The sequence below is a fragment of the Vigna umbellata genome, chromosome 2, assembly GCF_029865625.1.
Source record: "Vigna umbellata cultivar VRB3 chromosome 2, Vumbellata_1.0, whole genome shotgun sequence".
Taxonomy (NCBI): domain Eukaryota; kingdom Viridiplantae; phylum Streptophyta; class Magnoliopsida; order Fabales; family Fabaceae; genus Vigna; species Vigna umbellata.
The window spans coordinates 17,243,862-17,257,144 of record NC_142166.1 but is presented as its reverse complement, the minus strand read 5'-3'; the positions used below and the strand labels follow the sequence as shown (position 1 = coordinate 17,257,144).

At 35.9% G+C, this 13,283-nt stretch overlaps 1 protein-coding gene across 1 annotated transcript; it reads left to right on the top strand.

The window, feature by feature from the left end:
• The first annotated feature begins 2,180 nt into the window (after positions 1-2,180).
• LOC124830869 (bidirectional sugar transporter SWEET10-like) lies at positions 2,181-4,626 on the top strand. The gene is made up of 6 exons (XM_047304721.2): positions 2,181-2,369; positions 2,727-2,763; positions 2,842-3,055; positions 3,153-3,314; positions 3,549-3,668; positions 4,058-4,626. Exons 1-6 carry the CDS (start codon positions 2,324-2,326, stop codon positions 4,271-4,273), a joined length of 795 nt encoding a protein of 264 aa, XP_047160677.1. The 5' UTR covers positions 2,181-2,323; the 3' UTR covers positions 4,274-4,626.
• Positions 4,627-13,283: the final 8,657 nt, after the last annotated feature.

Below are 13,283 nucleotides of genomic sequence, written 5' to 3'. Positions count from 1 at the left end.
AGAGATGAGGATAATGACGAGAACGAATACTAAGTATAGGAACATAGAAAAGACACGTATGTAGGCACTAGTGCAGAAAGAAGATACGGCACCGGTTAATTTCACTGATAGGCTTCGGTTTTTGAACCGAGGCATATTCAGACGAGGTAAAAAGTGATAGTCATTTACCTCGGTTCTGAACCGTGTCATTTTGTTTGTCTCTACGGCCTCGGTTAGAACCTAAACCGAGGTAGTAGGATATTTTTTTTTAGCTTGTTTCGTTTCTGATTTCAGTTTCTGATTTCAATTTCAAACCCGAACCGAAAAATGAACTGAAAAACGTTAAAAATGACCAAGAACTCAGATAAGAAAATGAATAATCAGAGAAAGATAAGCACCACACTGTTTCAGAAACTCAACAAACTCAGATCATACAATGTTTCAGAAACTCAACAAACTCAGATAATACAATGGAACCCCAAAAAGATGAATAACTGAAACCCTAAATTGCAAAAACAACAACAAAATCCCAAATCTGAAAATGAAATTTCAGAAACCCTAAATTGCAAACACAACAACAAAATCCCAAATCTGAAAATGAAATTTCAGAAACCCTAAATTGCAAACACAAGAACAAAATCCCAAATCTGAAAATGAAATTTCCGAATCCAAAATCTCCCATCCCCTGCATGCTCGCCACCGCTCTCCCCATCGTCGAACCGACACCGCCGCTGCCCCCGGAGGACCGTCGTACAACTGTTCCGCTTACCGACTCTCTCTCGCCACCGCCTTCCTCGCCGCGCCTGGAATCGCCGCGCCTGGAATCGCCGCGCCTCGCCGTGCCTCACCTCGCCGCGCCTCGCATCGTCGCGCCTCGCCGCGCCGCGCCGCGCCTCGCTTCGCTGCTATCAGTCGCGCCTCCCCGCGTCTCTCCACGTCTTCGCTGGCCACTCACCTCCATCACAACACTCTGCTCGTCCACGTTCAAGGGAAGAAGAGAAAGGGAAGAAGAGAAAGGGAAGAAGAGAAAGGGAAGAAGCGTGGCGTGGCTGCTGGGGCGCATTGAAGAGAAAGAGGAGGATCTGAGTGTGGGAAACGAGAGATCTGGTGCGGTGCGAGGGAAAGAAAGAGATCTGGCGGTGCGCGTTAGGAAAGAAGTTTCACCCTTAATTAATTAGGTCTAGGCCACTTGGTACGCGCAGAGGATCTGGGCCGTATAGGCCTCGGTTCTTTAATTTAACCGGTGCCTATTGTGGGCATACGGCCTCGGTTCTTTAATTTAACCGGTGCCTATTGATATTGATTTGACTGATTTGACGAGTTGCAGATTTTTATGCTTCGGTTCTGCGTGCAACCGAAGCAGTATTATTTTTTCTGACCATGTTTAGGCACCGGTTGCCTTTGAAACCGAGGTAATAGAGCTGTTCTGCACCGGTCTTTTTTGAACCGAGGCCTATAAGGTCTCTTTATTTACGAAACTGCCACCGCGTCTGAATAGGCAGCGGTTTAGTGTAAACAGAGGTCTAATGTGCGAGTTTAAAAACACATTTTGTACTAGTGAGGTCTTCATTTTCATATTGAATTGAAAATATAAAATATAATCTCTACGTGTTTAATATAAAAATTATTCATCAAAAGAGTTCGAATAATACCCGTATGAAGGAGATTATTTTATATTTCCATTTATATATATGTGTACTTTTTTGCCAAAGAAAATAATCTATAACACTTTACATCTACACGTATTTGTTATTTCGAAATATGCTAAAAAGATACGGATAGGGATTAAAATAGAAAGGCATGGTAGATTTTAGGTAAAGTAAATTATAATTTTGTGTGGCAAGTTTCACCCCGCTTGCCCGATAAACTGTAATGAGTTGTAAGGCTTAAAGGCACATGGTGGGTGATACGTCATAAAGAATAAAGATTGTGTCTGAACCCCACACCAATATTGTGGAGGTAAGAGGAAGAGACTTAAACCAAAATTGGTGATTATAGGGTAATAAGAGAAATGGTGTTTTTGATTTGATTGGGTTAAAGTAAACAGTGCTTAGGTGGTGGAACAACTGGAAAGTACATTAAAGCTACAATAATATTACCACACAATACCACCTTACTGAACATTCCTCTTTAGTTAGCCACTTGCATGTTCCATGCGACTTCTGCTGCTTCTCTTTCGCACTATAAATACCTTCTCATTCTTCCCTTAACGACTCGTGCAATCGAAAGAGAGAAAGAGATAACCTCAACTGAGGCTTCTCACTTTCAGAATCCTATCTACCCTTTTCTTCACCACTCAGTGAGTGATAGAGAAGAGTTATTAGATTCCACACACGACACCAAAATGGCCATTAACCATGAAACTTGGGCTTTTGTTTTTGGCCTTCTAGGTATACAAATACTATCACTTTCTTTTCTTTTCTTCTTTCTTTTCTTGAGTGCCCTAGTTCTTTCTACCATCTGCATCATATGCTTCACCATCTTTCACCCTCAGTTATCCCTTCTCTTCAATCTTGCGTGTTATCGCAAATACATAAAATCAACGTTAGATTTTCACCATTTTCTAGTTTTTCTCAGGATATGAACAAAATTGGAACATGTGCCATGCAGATTATTTCATCGCATTTCACCGCATGTTTATTCTATAACATGCATACTTAATTATATTAGTGTGAAACCTGTATTGGTTCCTGTTTGTTCACCACTGGCTAATGAGTGTTTCTTGTATTTTTGTTGTGTTGTTATAGGCAACGTCATCTCCTTCATGGTGTTCCTTGCTCCATTGTAAGTGATTTTTTCTACTTTACAATAATGGACGCTGAAGTATTTTGCTAACTATATATGAATTATATTCGATTGCAGACCAACATTTTACCAAATCTACAAGAAGAAAACTGCAGAAGGATTTCAATCGCTGCCATATGTTGTTGCACTGTTCAGCTCAATGCTCTGGATTTACTACGCACTCGTCAAGAAGGATGCCAGCCTCCTTCTTATTACCATTAACTCCTTTGGATGTGTGATTGAGTCAATTTACCTTCTCATCTTCCTAGTTTATGCCCCAAGTAAAACCAGGGTATTCCTTCTCATAACTTTTATATATACCCATTCCTTCTCCTCCTTCTTCTCAAGAATAAATGATAAATTGGTTTTCCTTCTGTCAAATGTTTCAGCTTTCGACCATCAAACTTCTTCTCTTGTTGAATGTTTTTGGGTTCGGAGCCATGCTTCTTTCAACCCTCTACTTTACAAAAGGATCCAAACGTCTTTCTGTTATTGGATGGATTTGCCTAGTTTTCAACATTAGTGTGTTTGCTGCTCCTCTCTGCATTCTGGTAATTATTTAGAAGCCCATTATTTAAATCATAAAGAGAATGACTATGCAGATAACTTTAAATGGAGCTTCTTTTTCCAAGATTTTTCTCTTTTCGTCTATTATTACTTCTTTTATTTTTCAATACACATTTCACTTACTTTGGCAACTATTACTTCATCTTCAACATTTTTCACCTTTACGTAATATATATGCTTTCAAAGAGAAATCAAATTCTCATAATTGATACATGCAGAAACGTGTGATCCAAACCAAGAGCGTGGAATTCATGCCTTTCAGTTTGTCCTTCTTTTTGACTGTAAATGCTGTCATGTGGTTCTTCTATGGCCTTCTTCTCAAGGACTACTACATCGCTGTAAGTACAATTCAATATTGCTACGTTAGCCTTGGACCATATTATATGGACCATTAAATCTTTGTCTATCTTAACAAACACTTTTCCTTTATCACTACTTTTGTGATATATATATATATTTGCAGCTAGATCTCCTAACTTTTTTTATGCCTCTATAATTTAGTGAAGAGCCAATTTAACTAGAGCAATTAATTAAACGTATGCTCACTCCATTAGAGTTGAGTTCATCACATGAAAATAAAAAATAGCCAAACGGAAACATGGGTCCGTATTATATTATTTTTTAATGACAAAAGGTTTAAATGCAAGGGAATATTAATTTTATTCCTTCATAAAAGAACTACTTTGATTAAACAGAAGGATCTAACATTTGCATTTGAATGATGCAGCTCCCAAATACGCTTGGATTTGTGTTTGGGATAATTCAGATGGTGCTGTATTTGGTTTATAGAAACGCAAAGCCAAAGACATTGGAGGAGCCAACCAAGTTACAGGAACTAAATGGCCATATTGTTGACGTGGTGAAGTTGGGAACAATGACACCCTCAGAGCCGAATCATGTCACAAAAAGTGGTGCTGTGACGGAGACAGCTAGCAACGTTTGATGAACCAAGCAATGAACAAGTCCAAAGAGAACGAAAAGAAAATGAGGTCCCAAAAATATTAACCTAAAAGTAAAACCATTTTATGGGGTCTCATCTGAACGCAAGAACAACAGTATGTGTAGTTTGGTGTTTAGGGTTCTTCTTTTGTTAGGTGGTGACTTATGTTAGCAAGCATGAACGTCTCTTTGGTCTCTTCTTCCATCACTCTCACTGTAGTAAAATGTGTAGCATAGTCGTGTGTTGTCTTCTTTCGGTGTGTACCTCAGTCAAACTCGTTAAATTCTCTCTTTCCTTGTACGCGTAATCTATGTTCATGTTATGGGAATTAATTATTTTACGGGTTATGAAATCTATGACTATTTGGCACACGTTTTTTTTTATTTTCATATGCTAGAATCACGTTGTTCTATATTTATTTGCAAATCATGGCTATGCTTCAAAGCGATGTAGATAGTGGAAATTGAGGAGTCTTATCTTGTTTTATGATGTCATGGTGAAGGAGACAGATAAAAAGATGACTTAAAAGTAAAAAACTTATATCTTTGTGACGGAAGCTAAGGAACAATCATTGGCAAAAAGACCCGACACTTTGATTGTAACTTGCCAATTGGGAGTCGTTAAACATTCTATTCATCAAAAGGAAAAGTGTTACAAAAAAATTAGTGCCCAATTATTGAAATTATTAACCTCATGAGGATTGAAACGCTGAATTTGAGGATTATGATATTATTATTATTACAATTATTCTTACTACTACTTAATTACTTATTTACTTACTGTACGTTCGGTCAAAATTTCAACTCATGTATATTATGTGTTGCCTACTACAAGAAAAATGGTCAAATATGTTAGAGGACAAATCCTTTTCAAATATAGAAACAAAGCTTTTCTTTTACCTTTTTTTCATTCTTTCTTTCTCATTTCCTTCATTTTTGTTTTGAAATCCTTCTTTCTTTTTTATATTTTCACAGTATTATATATTATCATATAAATCTAGACACAAGACATTGTATTTTGATATACTTGCTTCCTTTGAGAATTTGGTAATATGAACCCTAAAAATAATTTGATATTACTAGATGAAAAGAAAAATGACTGTTGATCATGTTAATTGGCTTCAACATCAACGCTAAACTTATATTGTTTGTTAATGCTTTTACTTTTTCAATCTGGCATCGCTTCTAGAGAATGTTACTATTAATTAAGAAAAAAAAACAGAATTATTAAAGCATCTTGTCAGCATTGATTGTTAATTTTTGAAAAAAAAATTATTAATAGCATGGGTTCACTAGTAAATAAACGGCTTTTTAACTCGCGCGTTACGCATCGGTTTTAAAAAAAACCGAAACGTATAAAAAAGCGGTGGCAATTTTGTAATTCTGGCGACACTATATGCCTCGGTTCAATTTGAACCGATGCCTAAGGGGTATACTGCCTCAGTTCTCTGACCAACCGAGGCCAAAAACTCTGCTGAATTAGACTTTTCACCTGAAAGCTTTTTTGAAACAGGTCCACTGCCTCGGTTCTCTAACCAACCGAGGCAAAAAACTTTGACAGCTTTTTCGAAATAGGTCTACTGCCTCGGTTCTCTGACCAACTGAGACAATATGTCCTGCCAGAAACTGATTTTGAACGTTTCAAATTCATCTTGTCAACCTTTATTGCCTCGGTTCCATTTTAACCGATGTCATAGGCCCTTTATGCCTCGGTTTAGGCGCGAACCGAGGCCTATAGTTAGTAGATATTTTCAAAATTTTCATTTTCAATTTTATTTTGAATTTTTTCTGGAAGGTTTATGCATCGGTTATTTTTATAACCGAGGTAATAACCTCTTTGATAGTTAAATTCCAGAAGCGTAAACATAGTAAGCACATTTTCGGTCTTTCTTCTTCTTCTTCTTCCGCCAGAGAACGCGAACTGTTGCTTCCAATCTTGCCCGAACAGTTTGTCGCTTCGCCACCGTTGCCTCCACCACTGGTCATCGTTGTTGCCTCCCCCATTGGTCATCGTCTCCTCCGCTTCATCCTCATCGGCGTCGTCGCCGTCATCCTCCTAGTCCTCTTCCTTGTCTTCCTCATATGGGTCATCCTCCGTGCTACCAAGCTTCGCTTCACCCTCCAAGACGTCACCCTCTTCACCTTCAACCTCTCTTCCCCCATCCCCAACACACTCTCTCTCTCACCATGCAAGTCACCCTATCCGCCCACAACCCTAACTCCCGCATCGGTGTCTACTAACATGCACTCCACCTCCACGCCTCCTACCGTAGCCAGCAGATTTCCCTCCCCACCATCGTCCCCGACACCTACTAGGACGACTTCACCGTCAATCGCCCTTTTTTCTAAATAGCCAAAAGTCCCCATTTTTTTTAAAAAAAAAAGCATCTATCGCCTCGGTTCGAATCCAATCGAGGTAAAAGAGCCCCACATACTGCCTCGATTCAGAATCGAGGAAAAAAGGCTACCTTTTTTTACCTCGCCTGTATATACATCGGTTCATGAACCGCTGCGTATAGACGAAAATAACCGATTTCGTTTCCTTTTACTACACTAGTGGTTATGGGTTAGTGTATCTAATCGACCCATAATTATAATATAATTGTATATATTAGTAATAAACTAAAGATTGAGATGTATGTGATATATTAACCACTTTAAAATAAAGGAAAAATAATATTTATAAGATATATGATTGATAATTCTCAGTTTTTTCCTATTTTTTTTTCCAGAAAGTCTCCAATTTAGTTTTTAATTCTCTAGAATTAGGATAGTTCTAAATTTTTCCTTTATTTTTTATTTTTGTAGATTTATAGTTAAAAAAATATGTTTTTAGGTATATTTTTAGTTGTTAGAAAAAAGATTCCTTATATCTCAAGCCAAGAGAGAGTGAATTGGATTATGCTTTAAAAAATCGATCTTTTCAAAAGATTTGTAAAATCTTTGGTTTTCTTAAAATCAATAAAAAAGAAGTGATGAATCAACAATAAAAGAGAAAAATGTAGAAAAAGATTAATAAAAGCAATTTATACTAGTTCGACCAAGCCTACATCTAGTCTTCCTTCAGCAACCTTGGTTGAAGGGATTCCACTATAATGATAAAGTTTAAGAGAATGCATAGATAGCTCTCTCAATGTACTTCACTCCACACTCAAAATCATTATAGCAATACAAGAGGTGAATACCCTCATTGTCTTACAATACAAAGAACAATCACAACTCTCCCAATACCCCCTTGTTACCACAATTGATTATCTCAAGGAGCTATGTGTAGTATATGTCTCACTTTTGTGCTTTCCTTGAGCCATTGTGTCTCCAATTCATCTTAGTTACCTATAAAATAATTGAAAGGTTTGGTTGTTGGTACTCAAATGAATTTAGGGCCTTTATTGTTAACTGCTTGTATTGGTTCCTTTGGGATCCACTTGAATTTCCCTTAAGGAACACCAACTTTCTTGTAGTAGTATGCTTTAGATGAGTGACCAATGTTATTGCAGTAGAAACATGATATAGAAGATTATTTGCTAAGATCAGAAAACTTCCTACCATTTATTTTATTACTTTTGTCTGTATATCATATTCCTTGTTTATTGAGCAAGCTTCTTTGGGAACCTAATAAAGCTTCATGATTCAAATTCCCTGGAGTGAATTTTCATAGAGGGGTGATTAAGTATATAATTCTTTCTAGGTGAGTAGGACAATTCATACATTCTTGAGTTCAATTTATTTTCCTTTCAGCTTGCCTAGATGATTCTACACTTTTTAGTTCAGATTTCAAGCTTTCATTTTCTTTTATCAGATTTTCAATCCTCTTATCTAAGTCTCTTTTTTCACCTTTCAACCTTGATATTGCATTTTCATTGCCTCACCATGCAGTTTTTGACCGTAGCATGCCATGGACAATTATACCAACAAAGAATAAAAAAGGCATTCGAAGTGAAAGTACGCCTTAGAGAATTCCAAAAACGATTATGCTAATACAAATGGATCACAGGGGCAAGTGGGCTCCAAATTATGAAGGCACGCATGTGGTAAAGAAGGCATTTGGTGGTGGGGCACTTATTTTCACAAGAATGGATGGGGAGGAGTTACCTTTGCCAGTTAATTCTAACGCAGTTACAAATTTCTATGCATAATGATTCCATGATAGGGAATGCTTTTAAAGTGGAATTGACATTATTGTATTATGCTTTATTCAACAAATATTTTTCTTCATAAGGACGCTCTTAACTTTCAAAATGCCTCCCGAAAATAATAAGTATCACAGGCAGGTTCACGAGGTGTGAGTTTGTTCTTAAGGGATGTTGTGGAATTAATTAAAACGAAATGGGAAATATAATGAAATATTTGGGTCGCACATGAATTTTCACCCACACATTCATGCATTCAGCATCATGCATGCATCATCGTAGGGGTTCAAAGAAGAAATGCATAACACACCATGCATCACCAATGTCCAAAAGAAAATCAGTTCAAAAAATACATCAATGAAAAAATTAAGAATTTAAAAAAAAAACATTTGTTTCGAGCTTGTCAAAGCCTAGTTTTCACACTAGCACCAAAACCCAGTTTTCATCCTGACACCCAAGCCTAATTTTCATCCTGGCACCCTAGCCCAGTTTTCATCCTGGCACTCAAGCCCAATTTTCACATTGGCACCCAAGCCTAGTTTTTATCGTGGCACCTAAGCCCAGTTTTCACACTTGCACCAAAGTTCAATTTTCACCGTTGACAACCTTGAGATTGTTACAAAATACTCCAACTACATCCGGATAGTAGTCACCTTTCATCTGAACAAAAGTGGATAGACCATGATGAACAAGTTTTTCTGGAAATATAAATCCTTCTCTTCTGAATAGAGATAACTCAAGTGATTTGTGTGGAACGACTTCTTTGACTCTTTTCCAAACCATAAGTCTTTCTCTTGTAGAGTTGTCACTGATTTATCCTGAAGGACTTACATTTCTTTCAGATGGAGGAACTCAAGATAATGATGCCATGTTCACAAGATTCAATAAAAAAGATCTTATACAGCTTTTTAGGGTTTTACTAATGACAAACAATGATACACAACATCATATAAACTATTTTCAATCAGACATTTGTAAGGGCGCAAGCCAAAAACCACACATACTTAGGCCCATTTGAATTTTCAAAAATAGAAAGTCCATTATAGAGAATTAATCGATTTCATTAAATTCATAGTCGACTTAGTGTTTAACAGAGTGTTACTTAAAATAGAGAAACACACACAAAACATATTTGACTCTATTCATAACACAATCGATTAACAGTCGTGTAATCAGATTTTCATACAATTCAGTCAATCATATATGCATTCAACAAACATGCATACAACAATCATTCATATCAACATTTGTGATGCATGAATGTATGAAAATAATTCCTACAATTACCATATTTTAGATACTCAAGAACATAAGATTTCTTCATTGTAGTTCATCCTTGAGTTTTGTACTGCTTCAGCTCAAGCTACTTCCCTGCAAAATAATTGAATGATTTTGATGATGGTACACATATAAACTTGGGTCCTTTCTTGTTAGTTGCAGGAGGTTGTTCCTTAGGAATCCATTTGTATTTTCCTTTGGGAACTCCAACCTTTCTATAATAGTAGTTTCTTACATTGTGACCAATTGTATTGCAATAAAAACAGGCATTATTAGTAACAGGTTTACTCAGATCAATAAACTTTTTTGAATTTATCCTATTACTTTTAGCCTTATATTCAATACTTTGCCTATTGATTGCTCTTCTAGATGATCTTAACACAACATCTAATTTTTCTTTGCCTTGAGTAAATTTAGCTAAAGTGCTAGTTAAGTAATCAATTTTCTCAATGTGCACAAGACAATTATCACACTTCTTTTCAACCATTTGTATTTCTGTTTTAACTGTCTTTGTAGATTTCAAAACAATTTCTAACTTATTTTTCAGTTTATCGTTTTCCTCTACAAGATTATTAATTTTGTACTCAGTCTTTTCTTTTAAAGGATAATCGATTTACCTTATATCGGCTTAGTTTCAAAATTATCATCATTGTCAAAATCAGCGTGTACAGAGCATGCCATGAAACATAAGTTTGACTCCTCTTCAACACTGCAATCTTCAACACTGCAATCTTCATCACTTGAAGAATCACTATCACTGTTTTCCAAGGCTATATATGCTTTCCTTTGCTTTTTGTTTTTGTCCTGAGGGTACTTTGTGATTGCTTTCTGCTTGTTCTTCAAGTCTGGACAGTCAGGCTTGATGTGACCTTCTTTTCCCCATTCATAGCAATGTACAGTGTTGCTTCTTGAACTCTTTCTTCCTCTTGAAGGACCTGCATTGTCAGTCGCATAATTTCTATTTTTCATGAATCGATTAAATTTTCTTACCATCATATTCATGATATCCTTTTCTAATACTTCTGCATCTGATTCAGCTTCAGATTCAGCCTTCTTGCAAGACTTCTTGCTTGTGGATTTCAGGGAAATTGATTTTTCTCCTCAATTTCTTCTTCCTCTCTTAGCCTTCCAAGTTCTAGTTCATGCTCCCTGAGCTTGCCAAAAAGAGTTGCCATATTCATGTTAGTTAAATCTCTAGATTTTGATATGGTTGTTACCTTTGGCTGCTAGCTCCTATTAAGACTCTTCAGAATTTTGATGTTGATCTTCTCTTTATCAAACACTTTGCCGAGGGCCATCAAGTGATTTACTATATGAGTGAATCTTTTCTGCACTTCGCAGATGGTCTCCCCAGCCTTCATCCTGAATAGTTGCACAAGGGAGTTTTTCTTGGTACGCTTTACCTCATTTGTGCCTTAATGTGTCACCTCAAGAATTTCCCACATTTCTTTGGAAGTCTTGCATTGGGAAATATTGAAAAATTCATCCATGGTCAATGCAGAGGCAATAACATTTCTAGTTTTAACATCATATTGAGTTATATGGTTCTCATCCTGAGTCCACTTTGAAAAGTTTTTCAAAATAGTTTTTCCATTGATAATTTGAGTGGGCTCATATGGACCGTTAAGAGTAGCATCTCATACTCCTTTATCCACGGATTCAAGAAAAATCTACATCTTAATTTTCCAAAAAGCATAGTTCTCACCAGTAAATAGAGGTGGTTTATTTGTTGATGCATCTTCACCAAAGGTTTGAGAAGTGAAAGCCATTTCTCAGGATCGAATCGATTTGATTTTCAAATATTTTATGAAAACTAGCTCTGGTACCAATTGTTAAAATACAATGACTTAGTTTCGCACACCAAGAGTAGGGTGAATTGGTGAAGTGTAAAAATATAAGCTTTCAAAATCTATTTCACAGAATAAGATGCTTTTATACTTTTCTTGAATCACAAGTTAAAAGATATGCAATGCAGCAGTAAACTTAATGGAATATACTAACAGCTTAATAGACTTAATAAAAGAGTGTAGGGATTAGAGAATTTAAATGCTGATTTTTATACTGGTTCGGCCAACCTGCCTACATCCAGTGTCCTTCCAACCACGGGAAGCAAATGCACTATAAAGATCAAGGTTTTTACAACAAGCTTTTTATAGAGACCTCACGTCAAAAGTGTAAAACACCTCTCTAACCCTCTAATCTAAATATAGGCAACAAACAAACAAGACCAGCAGCAAAAAACCCTTTTCTACTGTTTATCCCTTTGAGGTACCCTCAAAGTCAAGAACGAAGTTCTTCTTCCTATAAACACCGCAGGAAATCCAAGCCAATCTTCAAAGATTGCAAATCCTAATCGCGTAGAATACACCCAGTTGTGCAGATTGATTAGATGTTCAAATCAGCAAGCCTTGCTTCTCAAGAAACCTCAAGTCTTTGATCATCATGGTCAACCTTGGTTCTTGGAGCTTTTCCTTTCTCTGTAAGATCACACAACGTTTTGTAAAAGGTATGAAAGTGTTAAATGCACAAAAGTTCTTACAAAATTTAAATTTTATAGTAATATAGACATCAGACACACTTTAATCGATTTAGCTACTAATGTACACGAATACATCTTGTAGTTATAACAGACTAACATCAGTCAAGCTCATAAATTAAATCCACATTTAATACAGTCGACTCACAATAAATGCTTTGTCAATATATTTAAAAATATGACCATTAAACAGTTATGTCAAGCATTCAACAAGTTTTCAAAATAACAATCAACTTAGTCTAATACAAATTGCATGCAGTCGATTAAGAAAAATCACTTAGCACATTTTTGAATTATTTTCTCTTCAAAATAACTCAAAACACATGATAAAAGTTTGTGTAAACACACGAGTTTTAATTGATTCATCCCATAATGTAATCGACTAAAATTGTTGTTTTGCTACACATTAAAGTTCAACCAAGTGCTTGTGGTTTTCCATTTCCAAAAACTTATGTCATGCATACACATATAAAATCACATATTAAACACAGTGATATGCAATGAACAACACAATCATGTTCACAAATATGCTTATACAAATTTATCACAGTAAGCAAAAGCATATAACATGTAAGCAGATAACATGTAACACAGAATACTCATGTGTTATTAATTATGTGTTATCATCATCAAAAACACAAATATCGCTGAGATTGTGGGTTCAGTTAAACCAGTACTCCCCCTATCACAAGTTTTTGTCCACGTTACTGAAGACTATCTTTTTGTTTAGTCAAATGTGTTTTTTTACTTATTTTGGTTTAAATTGTTTTTAATTTGTTTATATACTTTTCTTTCTAATTTTTAGGTCTAGTTATTTATTTTTTATATAAATAAACAGTTAGTACTAACTCGTTCCTTATAGTGTTTCATTCTTTTTGTATAAGAAGAAGGATTATGGCGGATCAATTACTTTACAGTCCAAAAATTGAAAGAAGAGTTTATAGGACAGTATATATGTGATAACACTATCGTTGACGCAATCAAATTAATATTACTAAACTATAACAAATTTAGTATTGCTTATATAGTAGCCAACAAAGTAGAAAAGGTAAAAAAATTAATTCTTAAAA

Coding starts and splice junctions, on each gene's coding strand:
- LOC124830869 (XM_047304721.2), top strand. CDS start 2,324: ATGGCCATTAACCATGAAACTTGGGCTTTTGTTTTTGGCCTTCTAG. Junction 2,764..2,841: donor ATGGTGTTCCTTGCTCCATT/GTAAGTGATTTT, acceptor ATTCGATTGCAG/ACCAACATTTTACCAAATCT. Junction 3,056..3,152: donor ATGCCCCAAGTAAAACCAGG/GTATTCCTTCTC, acceptor CAAATGTTTCAG/CTTTCGACCATCAAACTTCT.